This window comes from Corticium candelabrum, chromosome 2 (assembly GCF_963422355.1).
Source record: "Corticium candelabrum chromosome 2, ooCorCand1.1, whole genome shotgun sequence".
NCBI lineage: Eukaryota > Metazoa > Porifera > Homoscleromorpha > Homosclerophorida > Plakinidae > Corticium > Corticium candelabrum.
The window spans coordinates 8,476,786-8,493,236 of record NC_085086.1 but is presented as its reverse complement, the minus strand read 5'-3'; the positions used below and the strand labels follow the sequence as shown (position 1 = coordinate 8,493,236).

The 16,451-nt window shown below is 40.7% G+C and overlaps 2 protein-coding genes across 2 annotated transcripts; one reads left to right on the top strand and one right to left on the bottom strand.

Annotated features, from left to right (window-relative positions):
• Positions 1-4,836: 4,836 nt before the first annotated feature.
• LOC134198197 (zinc finger MYM-type protein 1-like) lies at positions 4,837-7,363 on the bottom strand. The gene is made up of 2 exons (XM_062667541.1): positions 7,241-7,363; positions 4,837-7,180 (listed from the first exon to the last, which is right to left on the bottom strand). The coding sequence occupies exons 1-2, from the start codon at positions 7,305-7,307 to the stop codon at positions 4,902-4,904; spliced, it is 2,346 nt and encodes a 781-aa protein (XP_062523525.1). The 5' UTR covers positions 7,308-7,363; the 3' UTR covers positions 4,837-4,901.
• A 6,743-nt stretch (positions 7,364-14,106) lies between these two features.
• Positions 14,107-15,881, top strand: LOC134176464 (uncharacterized). Its single transcript, XM_062643134.1, has one exon. It carries the CDS (start codon positions 14,229-14,231, stop codon positions 15,879-15,881), a length of 1,653 nt encoding a protein of 550 aa, XP_062499118.1. The 5' UTR covers positions 14,107-14,228.
• The last annotated feature ends 570 nt before the right edge of the window (positions 15,882-16,451 follow it).

The following is a 16,451-nucleotide window of genomic DNA, read 5'->3' as shown; positions in this document are numbered from 1 at the left end:
ACAATGTCACCATAAAGCATAGCAAACTAAAGGACTAGTTGTAAACTATAAATGTGAGTTCAAAAGACTGAGTTAATTAACCAACTATTAATAGATTTTCGTGCATCAAGGCGTGATGAGCTCCATCCATAATATCCGGCAACGCCGTGTCCCTCTGCTGTACAAAATAGTCATTAAAATGGGAGTTTTTAGTTGTTAGGACTTTAGCGGCGTTGAAACATCACATATGCAATTACGAAAACGAATACATACCTCAAGTGTTCAAAAGTATTTTCCGGCTTAGTTATCTATAACATCGAGCACGTGACTTGCCAAAGGCGTAGCAAAAGAGCAACAGAAACAGTTTTCTTAATAGACTTCTAAATAATTTTATGTGTAGATTGTAATGTTTTGTAACGGTTTGAATGCACATTTTAAGCCATTACACTGGCATACACACACAAGAAAACATTGAAATATGTTTCACGTGTCACTGCGCTTGCGCTCTGCTATTTTCCTGGATCGAGACGTGATGAAGTGGATCTTCGCGATAGTATGCGTGGTGAGTCTTTCTACTCCGGTTGCTCAAGCCTCGTGTGCTGCATGCTCCTTTCCGTCAGACTGCCCCATAACCGCCTCTCTAAATCCTCTGAGGCAATCCACTCACTTGATCAGGTCGTGCCCGGACAAATCCTACTCTCTCAAAGTTTCGTCGATACGCGTTGCGTCTAATGACGGCACGGATCATGAATTTACCGTCACGGCTATGGATAAGGACGGATATGACGACTACAGTCATGGGCGCTCCTATTCTCACTACAGTGAGTTGTCCACGGGTTCAGTATCGAACACAGACATGGACACGTCGTGCTTTCAAACAAGCGAGACGCTTACGTTGATTGCTGGGACTGATCTCTATGTCATCATCCAATGCACGAACTTGTTTTATAATTGCTACTTGAAAGCGTCCATTGATTTCACATGTTTGCCACCTCCAACTCCTCGTCCATGCAGAGACATCTCCTGCGGTCATGGTGTCTGTAACAATGGACAGTGCGTTTGTAATGCCGGATACATTGGATCTGCTTGTCTAACTCAGGATCTATGCTATGGAATCTCTTGTAATTCTCGTGGCGTGTGTAATAAGGGACAGTGCGATTGTAATGCCGGTTACAAGGGATATAGATGTCAGACTGTGGATCTATGCTATGGAATCTCTTGTAATTCTCGTGGCGTGTGTAACAAGGGAAAGTGCGATTGTAATGCTGGTTACATGGGATATAGATGTCAGACTGTGGATCTATGCTATGAGGTCGACTGTGGTTTACACGGAACATGCAACAATGGATACTGTGATTGCGATTTTTACTACAGTGGAAATAAATGCCAATACTACGATCCATGTACTGGCAGTTTCTGTTTTAACGGCGTGTGTAGTTCTTCTACTGGCGTGTGCAATTGCTTTGATGGTTATGAGGGTTACTCGTGCGAGACAGAAACGCATGCGCAGAGTTCGAATTCCAAAACTATTGCCATCGCTTGCTCGACAGTCGGGGTCGTCGTACTGGTCGGTTTGCTCGTAGGAGCTTTCGTCTTTTACAAGAGAAGGAAGTCTAGAAGACAGCTGGATCTACCTCTTGTTAAAAACATAACGTTGCCGCAGTCTTGGAACGCTGAACTAGAGCAGCCATCGCTGGAAGTGCCACCCCAGTCTCTCAATCATTGACTTGGACAACACGGTCTGAAGCCGTCTTGCTAAAGAACAATTTTTGCTGCGAAGTTACATATGTAGACTGTTTGGGTTATATCAGTCTGCTTGCTGTTTGCAATTCTTGCTTGATTGCTTTCGTTGTTTGATGCCATTGCTAGTTTTACGTCAACTATGACGTCAGTTTTGCAGCTAGATACAATACATGCAATTAGTCAATCGGTCGGTTGTTGAATATTGCTTGTGGATTTACCTTAGTGTTGTTGTTGTGTACTGCATTGACTTCAATATTTTTTTAGCCTGCCCCAAAAATTAATTTTAGTATAAAAAATTTCAAAAACAATTTTAAACACATTCAATATTTTATATTATTTGTATTATTAAGATTGAGAATACAAACATACGTTGTAATTCTAAGATGATAGCTGCTACCAGATTGAGATCATAATTTGCCGTCCTGATCTACTGTTGTATTCTTGAATTCATGATACATTTGCTTCATCGCAAGCAACCTAGATTTTGGTGCTCATTGCCTCGAGTATTCCACAATTAATTAATCTTTTAGGTTATCTCTATATGGACATCCAGAGGCGGATCCAGAACTCGATCGAAGAGAGGCACAAAACAAATAAAAATAATATGACGTCACTTTCAATAAAAATGACGTAGAAATTTCTTTTAGTCGTCCAAGAAATTAAGATGACGGATATGTCAAATTTTGTTCTAGAAAATTTGTATGTATGTATGTATGTATGTATGTATGTATGCATGTATGTATATATATATATATATACATATATATATATGTATATATATATATATATATATATATATATATATATATATATATATATATATATATGTATGTATGTATGTATGTATGTATGTATGTATGTATGTATGTATGTATGTATGTATGTATGTATGTATTAACAACATCCGGGACCTTTGGGTCAGAGTTCAAGTGCGGGTGGGCCACATACATAAATTCCCTTGGGCAAGGAACTAACATACAATTGCCTCTCTCTCCGGAGTGTCAAGTTCTGTCCAAGAAGAAGAAGAAGTGACATAGAGACAGTGACTGATGATAGCATTGTAGCATCGTACGTAGCATTGTAGCATCATAGCATTGTAGTAACCTGGGCCCTAAGGGCAAGTTGTAAAAAAATGTATATATGTATGTATGTGTATGTATATAGGCATATCTCTTCGTTTAGAACTACGGAAGACAAGCTGCAGCAAAGTCTTTCTTGTAAGAAAGTTTAGCTCCATAAGCGTGCACATGTACCCAGGCTGTAAACTCTAAACAATGCCAAAAATAACATACCAACATAAGCCAGATAGCACCTAATTAATATTCACTTTTTGGGTCACAAGTTGAACTACACAAATAGACTGCGCTTAAGCATTGACTTATGCACTGACTGACGAAAAGAATTAGAGGACGTATTTCTAAAGGGGGCACGTGCGACCAGTGTCCAAGACTCCCGTCTGGATCCGCCTCTGGGGCCTCACTCGACTTTGCTAGTAGTAGAGGCATAAATCTTGCTTGCTGCAACATTTGAACTGACGTCAACTAATTTTTAATTGTTATTTTTTACTGCATTGTTACTGTTTGCGTTAGGTCAGTCTGTTTACTCTTTTCAATTGTTGCTTGATTGAGTTTGTTGCTTAGTGTCATTGCCAGTTTTAATTAAGTCGACAGTGACGTCGGCTTTTTGCAGTATTTGTCTTGTTTTGGTAATAAAATACATTAGAGGCATGCAATTAGTCAATGTTTGTAATTCAGTCGGTTGTCCAATATTGCATCTTGATCTATACGTACATTACTGTAATTGTTGTTGCCATGCAGGCTGTTGTGTACTGTACTGCACTTTAGCTAACCTGTACAAAGTTTAACTACAACTATTAATTAAGACATTACTTGAAGTAGTATTTGATTCAAAAAATTTATAAAAACAAATTTAAAATATTTTTATCTATAAAATATTTTCCATTCTTTGTACTAATTTTAACTCGACAATACCAACACACATTGTCATTCCAGGATAATCACTTTACCAAGATCAGATCACAATCTGCAATGATAAGCTTGAAAGCCGTCTTGATCAACTGTAGTATTCTCAAACACATGATATATTTGATTTACTAATTTGACTGCTTTCATTACTAAGCAAGCCCGTAGCAATGGTAAGTGGTGAGGCCTAACGTGCGCTAACAATTATGTGACATGCCTCGTTCAGCTGCCCCTGGAAGCTGCAAAATTGCTTTGAAGTTTGAGACTACCTGGATTTAGGCAAAAATTGCAAATTGGAGTTTGAAAATATGTGAGTAATAATTATCGTAACGATAGTAAGCTGTTTCTAATAGCTAAACTCTTTACTTACTGTTCTGCATACGTAGAACTGGAGTAGATGAAATAAATAATGTTGGATCTTTGGTGAAAGTTCGATTACTTAGAAAGTGGTCTGACCCGCTACTACGGCCCTTAATAAGTAGCCACACAGTGGCGGATCCAGAGTTTGGGGAACAAACGACTAAAACCTTCTATGACGTTATCAACTTTATGACGTCACACACTTACCACGTGACTTGGCATTCCGACAAGTGTAATTAGGCACCAGTTTATAGAATATGTATATCATAATATGGAGAAATCAACACAAATGTTTGGGCAAAGAATTTAGCAATTTGCCAAATGACATGATTATATTTTCTAGACCAGGCAGCCTTGGTTCTAGATATAGACTATGGTCACTACAGTGCATGTACTGTGCAGGGTCGCTGAAGCCGGTCCGGCTGGTCCGGCCTGTCCGGACCAGTATTCAAAATGTGTGCCTTCGCCAGAGGCTGTTTGCCGCAAAGTTTCGGTCTAATGATATAACTAATTAAATAATTAATATATTTCTTCTTATCAGAAGCCCAGCTCATGCCTACGACGTAATATAAAAGAGAAATATTAAGATGTGGACACAAACGGGATGCAGTCCGAGGCCTGTCGGCGTGACAGTGTCTGTCATGGCTGGCTTCTCGCTTTGCGGATGAGCACGTGAGCAGTCACGCCCTTTAACGCGCGTTAGGCCAGTGGCGTAGCCATGCCCTTAGGGACTGACCGGGCATTGCCCATATCCATCAATTTCACAAACCAATCGAACAAAACCTAATCATGTACTCATAATTAGCTCAGTTAGAATACAAGCTGTTCTATAGAGCACTAAAATTTTGTGCTTTTGCTAACTAGACTTAATCTTCGGCATCTTCCAAATTCTAAACTTGCAAATTTCGTAACTACCCTCTCTAAATCTAACGTTTCAACTACATCTTTCTCTATGGTCAAAATCGCTAGACTGTTCATTCGGCTTTGCAGCATCGATTGTCTCGTGTAAGTCTTCAGCCTCTTCAAACTAGAGAAAGTTCTCTCACATGAGGCAGATGTCACCCCAACAGTCAACGCTATCTGCAAGGCAGATATAAGATGCGGAAAAGCTGCTTTGACCGGCGTAAGAACTCTAATGACGTCGGCGATAGACTTCATTTCACACATAGATGCATTAAGAAATTTTCTTGCCTGATGAGTTTCATAACCAATTTCCTCACGGTTTATGTCGTAATGTACCACTAAGGCATTAATGGCGTCTGCTTGAAGGAAGTTTCGGGACTGTGGACTACAAGCCTGAATTGACTTCATAAGGGATCGTCCATCGTTGCTGAATCTTGATTCCAGTTCCTGCAGCATTTGGTCTATCACCGGTAAGAAAAGCTTTCGTCGTAAATGAATTTTCGTTCTTGCCACGTCATCCAGGGGATCTTGATCGTTGGTGAAATAATCAGTTAATCGCTGCCCAGTAGTCTCTGTTAAAACGCAATCAGTAATTTCCTTTTGTTTCCGAGTGCGACGACCGGTAACAAGTCCAGGATCACCACGACTGCGTGATCCATCAGAAACATCCATATTAACGCTGCAGGTTTGTGCCAAGTGAAGAATTTGCTGCCATGTATCGTCCCACCCGGATTCCCTGGTCTCCACCAATTGCTCTATCATAGTCTCTAACAAATCAACGGCTCCAGACAGATCTAAATCTTCAGCTTGCAACTGATCGGACAGATTTTTTGTAATAGTCAGCAGCTTTTCGAAAATAACCAAGTTTGAGGTAAACTCTAACGATTTCACTCGTGACAATAGACCTGCAGCTAAAATGGCTCTTTCGCTGTTGCTAGCATTTGTCAAAGAGGATAAGGCATCGACTACTGCTGTAAAGGATTTAAGCATTGCTCGTATAGAGTCTATTCGACAGGTCCATCGTGTGTCTGAAAGTCTCTTCAGCGTGACGCTCTCACAACGTTGCGGATAGTGACGTTTTTGAGCTTCTAAGAAAATTGGGTGAACAGCAGAAGATGAAACAAAGACGTACAGCCTCTGAAGGACGTCAAAGAACACACTCGCCGAGGAGACGGACTTTACAGAATCAACGACAACAAGGTTCAGCCTATGTGCGTAGCAATGCGTGTAGACGGCTTTCGGAGCAATGTCTCTGATTCTCTTCTGAACGCCGGTGTGCTTTCCGCTCATGACACTAGCACCATCGTAGGTTTGAGCAATGCAGTTCTGCAAGGTAAGTTTGTTCCTTGTCAACACTTGACAGATCTCCTCTGCTATCCCGTCTGCTGCAAGGTTGCCAAGAGGTGTGAAAGATATAAACCGCTCATGAACAGTCCCGTCTAGAACATAGCGCAGAACAACTGCAAGCTGTTCATTCTTTGCTACATCTTTACTTTCGTCGCAAATAAGACAAAAATAGCCACTCCTTTGTACTTCACTGCATATTTTCTCTCGTACCATATCAGCCATCAACTGGATCAAAGCGTTTTGAATCTCTGGAGACTTATAACTTACGTTACCGGGGAGCGTTTCAATTCGTTTGAACAATTCGTGATCATGCCTTGCAAGAAGCTCAAATACAGCCAAAAAATTGCCTGGATTCGATGACTCCTCCGATTCATCGTGCCCACGAAGTGCAAGATTCTGTTTAGCACACAAGAGGATAACCTCCGCCAGACATTTTAAATAGTGTCTGTTAGAAAGAACAACGCGTTCATCTTCTTCTGCAAAGAGGTCTTCAACTCGTCGACGCTGGCTGTTACAGTCATCCAGTCGCCGCTCATGCCATTCTGCCATAGCATTCCTGTGATGTGCCGAACTGGCATGGATCAGAAATGCTCCTTTATTACCAGTACCATGCTTCCAGTCGCCGAAACCTATACTGGTAAACGCTGTGTCGGCACGGCCGCTTGCACTGCCAAGGCAGTAATGACGACAGGCAAAGCAGTAGGCTCGGTCAAATTTTATCGAGTATTCCAACCATGGATATGTTGTGTACCAGGTGGCAACAAACGATCTTCTACATGAGTGTTTTCCCTTTCCAAAATTTTTAGAAGGAAACTGACAGACCGGTTGGGAAGGGCCGCTCTGAAACCTCGTGGAAATGTCCAACTCTGTAGAGAACACAACATAAATCAATCATGAATGCCTGGAAAGAATATGTACATATGTACTTGATATGATCTCCAAAGATGTTGAACACACAGTACTCCTAGCATTACCAGGCTCGGTATTTGCCATGTCTTCTCCAGAACCAGAATCATCCGGGGCTTCGTAGGCAGACTCAGCGCTTTCAGGTATGGCTTGCTGAATTTTGTTAGGCATGTCGTCTGAATCGCCCGTTTTGTCACCGTTTTCAATTCTAATTAACCACAAACATTTTCTACAAGTACACCAAATCATTACACTGGTATCTACGAGAAATGATACCTTTTGGGTCCCCAAAAGTCATTCAGAGTCACAGTATGTCGCTTTCGCTTTCTACGCTTAGCGTTAGACTCTGACGCATCCATCTTCTCCTGCATTGAGCGAATTCAACGAATCAGACGCTGAGAATTGATATTAGTCGGCATCCGGGACAGTTTCGTGGGCGGGACTCCTCTATCACGGTGTTCCCGACTGTTTATAGAAATGCGTTGAACTTGAATTTATGTCACCTAAAATACGCGGGCAAAGCAAAAAGTTGCCCGGGCATATGCCCGGTAAAATAGATGCCTGGCTACGCCACTGCAGCTAGGCTTCCAAACGGTAGTCACATGTATACACGTGACCGGAACAACATGGCGTTGTGAGATGCAGTACGTGGAACTGTATGGCAGCAGTTGACTGATACAAGGTGACTTTGCACATTTCTAGCTGTTGGGTCAGTGCAATTCTTCGGACAAGAGCGAATCGTTTGGTGTGACTCTCGTCGTTGTAGCTGCTTCGAGTGAGGCTCTAGCCTGGCTGACAAAAGTGAAATGTGAAATGTGAAATGTGAAATGTGTAATGTGAAAGAATAAATCGGTTTTTTTACTTGCCGATAGCTGGCTTCTGAGGCGCTTAGTGTCAGCGGTGATTGTCTAGATACCATTAGGAACGTTTGAAGTTGAGCGCTACGTGAGTCCGAGATGTCTGTAGGGAGTTCTGAGAGATCCGGTTCGGATGCGTTTGGATACTTTTGTATGGGCCGCCATTTTATATTCTTTGCATCCCTACATAGGGAGTGCTACCGCACTCCCTGATACATATTCTAGACCGCTGATTGACTCAAGATGCAAACAGAAGCTGTACTTTCTACACTCAAAGCTTCCATTAAACATGACTAAATGAAACAACACTACAGTGCAAACACTCAGCATGCCTAGCTAGAGAGTTTAAAATTGCAGTTTTTATATAATTAGTCAGAGTCAAGTACTATTATCTAGAAGAGTGTGAGAAAGAGAGTGACATCCGGTCACGTATTTGCCTCAATCAGCGAACACGCATTACGCCGTTGCCTATTAGCTGGTTCGGTCGGTTGGTCGGTCGTACGTCACATGACCGGAGTGCACTAAAAGCGTTTCACGCTTCAGGTAATGAAGAAGCACTGAAGTGCTACATCCTCAGATGCTATAGAGCGCAAACTTTTCTAGATCCTATATGTGCACCTTGAATCCAATATTCAGAGCCAATGAAGAGCGTGAGACACATTGATTATCGCGTGGGATTGGTAGTTACAGTGTCAAGAGTCTCTAGTTATAGTTCTTGAAAGTAATGCAAAGACATTAACTAGCTGTCATATCGACTCGAACGCTATAACAATGAACGCATGCGCTGCATTCCAATTGTCCGTCTATCCGTTCGTTCACTCAATCACTGTATGGTCTGCAGATTACACTAAAATCTTAGCGCTTGCGCGCCTCGGGTTAACGTAATTATTAGTAAATAATATTTGCAAGCTCAACCAGAACATTTTATGACCGTCACAATAATGAGTTGAAAAACAGCTAGCTTATGCGCATCATCTACTTCAGATCACGTGTTTGATTATGTATTTTATACGGTTGTTGACTCGAAATGCAAACGGAAGCTGTATTTTTACAGTCTTTCAATAAATTATCATTATATTAAGGATTAATTAATATCAACACACTCAAAAATTATACTCAAAATATACACTAGCTACACAATAAATTTAGAGTCTGTACAAATCTAGGATAACAAAACTTAATTAATCAATTTATCGACGTTTAGTACAATATGTGAATTCAAACGCAAATACGATTATTGTTAATTATATTGGAAATAATTTTAGAAATATAACTAAGGAGTGAGTACGCCGTAAGATGAGAGACGCATAATTTTCTTGGAATGATAACAATTTTAAAGTTAATTTTCTCTTAATATTAAATTATGATAGTTAATTAATTAACATGTATCTTGATATTTAGTATAGATTACATAGAGTATCTAATATATAGAACTGGTGCAGGGGCGTACCGTGACTTGTAAATGAAAGAATTTCACGATGCCAAGGAAGAGCCCTCTTTATGTACACGCCCACTTTTATTGTCTTCTATTTGACTGCTACGATAGGATAAGTAAAAGATCCAGGCTAGAAAATGGTGGTGTACATACCATATACAGCTTTGGTTCTCACGTGTATTTAACGTCATCAATTTTTATTGCCACGCCTACAAATGATGGAAACGGTCTAGCACATGCGACACTACGCTCTTGACTGTTGCTTTTGTGCTTGTGTTTATCTGATGTACACAACAAATCTAAACCTACTTATGAACATGCATTCAATCTTGATAGCAAACTTCCATACAATACGAATAATGTGAAATGACACACATTGAAAAGAGTTACTATGGTATCCATGCAACAGCTAGTAGCTGATGTGAATCTGTTAGTTAGTTTCACTTGATTCATTGGTAGATGGCAGGAGTCTGCTCTGATCAGAATTCCATTCGGAAGTATCTTGAGTAGGCCAGTTGTCTGAATCATTCTCTTCATTTTGGTAAACACATCTGACACATGGAATACAGCTGCAACGTTCAACTCCTCTATTGTGATCGTCATGGTAGTTGAAAGTGCTTCGTCTCACGAATATGTAGCATTTCATTCGTCTAGAATACTTGCGAATTAAATTTAAAAAGTTCTCTCCTGTGAATGTGTAGATGAGAGGATTAACTGATGGACTGATTGAGATGAGAAGAACATTTGCTGCAGTAGTATCGTTAAACCATTCAATAGTCATATTAGGTATACTATCAGAAATTACTGTCCAATGAAGTATAGTCACAGGAATCCAACAAAAAGTGTCCAGGAGAACTATTACACTCAAACGCCATCGAAGTTTGTGCATGTCAGATCTTCCTGTTAAGTTTGCTGCTCTTGTACGAAGCTTTATCCAAAAACATATATAGAGAATAGCACATGTCAATGTAAGAACAGTACTTAGGGAAGCTATAATTGATCCTACTACGGATGCTTGAGGCGTATATAAACCTACACCAATCAAGACAGAGTAACCACTTTTATTGGATATTGTGGTATTATTGCCCTTGGTTAATGAAAATGTCCATTTGAAGCAATTGCCATATCCGCTTGACTGAGCCCAAGCACAACGTCCAAAAATTTGGTCAATTTGTTCACGTCTTTTATCTAGAATAACTTCTGTGAAGTTATTGGAGAATTCATAATATGTATTTTTGTCGTAACTTTGTAGTGATAAATCAAAGAAGCCAGAAATGTCAGAATCGCCGTATTTGCGGACTACAATCATGAAAATAACGATTATCCCCACGTTGATTAAAACTTGGCAGATGATTGTGATAACCAGATTTCTCTTATGAACTAGTGAACAACAACAACGAGAACAGAACTCGCTCATTGCTTGAAACGAGTAAACTGCAATATTAAAAGTTGCCCACTGAGCTGAGAGACAAGAGAACCAAGACAGCGCAGCACTTGTCATGCACATGTTACGAGCAGAATTGGGTGACAGATGGTTTGTTTGCTCTAGATTAACATCAAGCACCAAACTCTCGAGAAGAAGCAAGTAAACACAATACAAAAAATCTGAAACTGCTAGCATGATGATGAAGATTGAGAGAGGAGACGATCTCTGATCTCTTTTCTGTGCAAGTCTCCACGCCACAACCAATATGTTGCCAATAATTCCAAGCGATAGTAACATCCAAACAACGCCATGGAAAGAATCGCTGGACAAAACTGTAGATAGAAAATTGAGTTTATATCAAGTTTGCTAAAGCTTTTCATTGCTTACCGTCATCAGATGGCTCGTAGTATTCGTACACAGTGTCGTCGATTTCGGATGGCCACATAGTTTCGTCGTCCACACTGGAGGCAGGTCTACTCTCTTCTGTCATGGTCTACTACAAAGCAAGTGGCACATCAGTTGAGTTAATTAGTGCGACGACTGCAAGTTACTAACGTCTGAAACAAACAGCACGCAATCGCTTTGATGATAAAACTCACGTGAGCACGAAACAAGCCACGCCTACCACAAGCAGCCACGCTCATAGATTTGAGGCATACAGCACGTACTGAATCCTCCAAGAACCGTCATAGATAAGACGAATCAAACTGATTTTGGCCTATTATTAAGAGAAATATAAAATAAATACCAAATAGCATTTGAAAGCTCAACCAGAACATTTACTGACCTTCCCAAGACAAAAACAGTTGACGCATGCGCATCATGTACTTTATATCACTTGTTTGTTTACTAAAACTGTAAACGGAAACTCCAAAAGCTGTATTTTCCACACTCAATGTCAAATTATTTTAATAAATTAATTGATAAAATTTAATGAATATATTAATTAATATAAATTACTACAGTTTAGAATTATATTAATTAATTATTAGTATAAACATTAAAAATTTAAACTCAACATTTACACCAGATACATTACACTAGACAAAGCAAATATATTTTCTTGACTAAACTGCATCTAAAGCTTAGATTAGCAATGACACATAATATCACAAAACTTAACATTTAGTAACGTTTGTTACAAAATGTAAATTCAAATGCAACTACAGTTATTGTTAATTATATTTGAAATAGTATCTGAGAGTGCTAGCACACTCACTAAGTAGGGATGATTATGGTAATTAATATTAATTACAATTTTTATCTAGTATAAACATAAATAAGGAGTGAGTACACTGTAAGCAGAAAGACAATAATTACATTGTAACAATAACAGTTTTAAATTAGATTTTCTGTTAATATTAATAAAGGCATTATAGTCAATTTGTATACCTTCATATTTGTTATACATTAGAGAATGCTCATAAGTATTAACAAAACACTGTTTGCCAAACTGATCACTAGATAGCATTGATATTGATTGATAATAGCAATTGATATTGGAATTGTAATCGTCAACACTGCAGGTGACATAGACAGTACCTAATATCTAGAATTGGCAGGGGCGTAGCGTGACAACTAGAAATATGAAATGGGGAAATTTCACGAAGATTAGAGGGAAAGCCCACTTTATGAGCACGCCCCATTTTATGGACACGCCTACTTTGAATGGCTTCTACAAGAGTGATACTGTAAATTCTGTGGCAGATCAAGGCTGGAAGAATGGTGGTGTACATACCATAAACATCTTTGGTCCTCGTACGTATTTACAGTCTGCAATTTTTAGAATCACGCATACAAATGATTTGGGCTCTAGCCTGGTCTGCATTAGGCTCGAGTGTCCAGCCGGTCATCTCCTCCCGCAGCGGAGAAAGACCGGCTGGAAACATTCGTCACTCAAAGGAAACGGCTGCCTCTCTATCCTCCAATCAGGATTTACACGTTTGGCTAGTGTTTGTGCATGCATGTGTATTCACGATAACTGCTGATAGCAATGCCCGTGGCTATTGGCTCTCTACTAATCGCTTTGTAACTGAGTAGTCAATTGCTTTTACCGTCTGATATCACATTTCGTTAGCGTGTGAGCTGCACCTGCATGTCGTCTTCTCTTTGTCTTCCTTTTCGTACTTGGAGCAATAGGCAGCGCATGCAAAACAATTTCTAGTCCCTCACGGTGTCATACGTTGCATGCATTGATCGAGTAGACCATCTACAAAGCGTGGTATTTGCACTCAACGCAGGGCGACGTGCAGAGCTATGATTTGTGTACATTGCCGTCGACCTTTGGTTGGCCTCTGTGGTAAACTTTGAGTCTAGCGATCTTAGAACGAAAGACAAACAACGAGAAGAGCTGGAAAGAGTCGACATGTTGTTCGTAGACTTGGATGGCACGTGTCGAGAGTAGGGTAAGGGCACCTAATTGGGAACGCCTACACGTACTTCCGCCTGTGTCTCAAGTTCTTTACTGAAAAACGAATCTCACTGCACCTAACGAACCATAGCGTTGAAGCTTGATCTTCACTCTACACCCTCTAAGCAGCTGGCACGCTAGCGATCTACCGTGTTGACACAAGAGCTGCTAACGAGTGGAAGGTTCACATTACTGATATCTACGAGGCGTGTCCTAATTGGGAACAGTTCGTTTCTCGTTGACTAAGCCTTCCAAGAGAATTATAAGACTGTGATCCAGTAGTCTAATATCTTCTGTGTCATCAGAATTTTTCCAGTCATTGGAAACTTTTGGTCTTCCCTACTACGATCTTATCTAGCGCGTGCCTAAAGTAGGTCTGCTGTGTGAAAGGAAGAGAAATGACTGTCACCAATTGGGCTTGACGTGAAAGGGTCGCAGGAAAGGGTCTTACTTTTACATAATTGTGGCAAATCAATTGCAATTTCTTACAGAAACGGCATATCCATCTGAGTGAATGTGGTCAATTCCGTCCTAGAATGGCATCCTCTTGTGTAAATGATTGTCCGACGTGTAGTTCAGCTTTGCAAACGTCCATACATACAATAATATATGACTACAGCTCATACAGTAGCGTAACCTAGCTATTAGTTGCACCTCCTACCAATAGATCTATACTCCAAGCGCATAGGACCCTAGACGGTCTAAGGCAAGTGTGCAAGAGATCTTTCGTCTTGTTTTGAAGTAACGGCAAACGTTCCTCTACATTGAGTAGTCAAATCTCGCAACCTGCAAACCTATTTACTAGAGTTCCCACAAGGACAGCGAAAGCACGCCCTGTAGGTGGAGTTTGCTATACGTTGGCTAGTCATTAGCAGTTCAAATGGCTGGAGAGCGCAATTCTGTTAGAGCGTATGCGCCAGACACGATAAAGCAAGCAATAGAGTATGTAGAAGTGCAGGGATTGTCATACCGACAAGCATCAGCAAGAGCTGGTTGTGCCGCCACCACCCTATTCAAACACAAACACCAGAGAGTCAAGTACACCAGCGTTGGACGTCCTACTGCCCTCACTCCTCTAGAAGAGAAGGTTATTGCTCGATGCATTATAAGCCTTGGAAGTTTTGGCCATCCACCAACTCGTGACATGGTTGGCAGTGTCATCAAAAAATACTTCGATGACTCTGGCATGCAGAATCCATTTCCTAGTGGCTTCCCAGGCAAGAAATGGTGGAAGAATTTTTTCACAAGATGGCCAAGTTTGAGTGAGCGAAAACCAGAGCACTTGACCATCCAGCGTGCAAAAGCAGGATCGACTGAAGTAGTGGATAAATTCTTTTCCAATCTAGAAAAGATCTTGCAAGAGGAGGGTCTCCTGACTCTACCATACAGTGAATTGGGGAGACGTCTGTGGAACTGTGATGAGACTGGACTATGTACATCTGTTACATCAAAAAAAGTAATAGTACGAAAAGGCCAAAAAGATGTCTATGAGATTGGCACGGGTTCTGGCCGTGATAACATCACAGTTCTTGCTTGTGGATCTGCGATAGGAGAATGCGTCTTGCCATATGTTGTCTATAAGGCCAAGACTACAAATCCTAGCTGGATGGAAGGTGGTCCCCACGGTTGCATGTTCAGTGTCAGTAACTCAGGATGGATGGAAAGCGCTCAGTTCTCTGAATGGTTCATTCAGATGTTTTTACCAGCAACAAAGCTTCTTCGACTGACAGCTCCTGTTGTTTTACTTCTTGATGGCCATGGCTCTCATGTCACGTTAGAGCTAGTAACAGAAGCTGCAAAACAGAATACTATCATCATTTGTCTACCACCCCATACAACACATATCCTTCAACCACTAGATGTCTCTGTTTTCAAATCTGTAAAGCATGTGTGGGCACGACTTTTGAAAGAATTCAAAAGTGAAAAGTTTGAGGCTGTGGTCTCTAAACGTAGTTTTCCATCCTTGTTGAGTCAGCTGTGGAAAGAGAGCTTTTTTCCTGAGCACTTAGTAAGTGGATTTCGTGCCAGTGGCATCCACCCCCTTAACAGAAGCATAATTAGAGAAGATAAGCTAAAGCCATCGGAAGCCTACTCAGGTACATCTATAGAACAACCCTTGTCAGCTACTCCTGTAACAGAACGTGTCACAGGAATTTTTAAGAAACACTTCCAAACAATTCAAGAGACAAAAGCTAATGTGAAAGGAAGTAGATTACAACCAGGCTACTATGGTGAAGCGCTAACAAGCGAAGCAGCTATTGAAAGACTAAAGCAGCGAGAAATGCAAAAGTCAAAGGCTAAGTCTAAGTCTAAACAGCAAGTAAAGAAAACAGTAGCAAAAAGTCCTCACATTGATCAGTCTGAGAGCACATGTCAAGACTGTGGTGCACACTATGACAAGGACACCAAACAGGAGCAGAAAAATTGGATTGGCTGCGACAAGTGCTGGAGGTGGTACCATTACCATTGTGCAAACTTGTCAACGTACCCAGACCTTGAACAGTTATGGATGTGTCCAGAATGTAGTCATTGAATTTAACAAGTAGATTACAAGACAGCATGTTGTAGCAGTGGTTCCACATGATAATAGTAGTGTAGCGAGTTTTGTTACTGCAATGTTGGATGATAGTAAAGCTGTTAGTTTTTGTTCACGCCAGTGTCTAGGTGAATTCCAGGAGCATGTGGGAATACCTTCAACAATTCATAGCCACAGTTCCTTCCAACTAGTCCGTTTGCGACGTTTCGCAACTTGTACTTGAATATCAATACAAATACCATCATGTTAGGCCCTTCAGAGTCTTGATTCTCCCTTTCTCTCTCTATCACATGCCAATCCAGCCCCTAGAGGAAATTGGAGCGTACGCTCACAGTACAAAGACAAAGAGAGCTAACGATCAATCAGTACAATACAGAATTGATGCTCTGCAATGTTGTAGCGCTGGCTTACTCCACCGCTGCACGGTCGTCAAGAACTCTGCCGTTCCCAATTAGGGCACTTTGCGCAGATATCAATATCTCAACGCGCGTACTTCTAGAAGCTCTACCTAGACAATGAAAATTTTCTAGTCTGCAGTTTTCAGTTCTTGTTTAGCCTAAAAACTAA

Coding starts and splice junctions, on each gene's coding strand:
- LOC134198197 (XM_062667541.1), bottom strand. CDS start 7,307: ATGGCAAATACCGAGCCTGGTAATGCTAGGAGTACTGTGTGTTCAACA. Junction 7,181..7,240: donor ATCTTTGGAGATCATATCAA/GTACATATGTAC, acceptor TGTTCTCTACAG/AGTTGGACATTTCCACGAGG.
- LOC134176464 (XM_062643134.1), top strand. CDS start 14,229: ATGGCTGGAGAGCGCAATTCTGTTAGAGCGTATGCGCCAGACACGATA.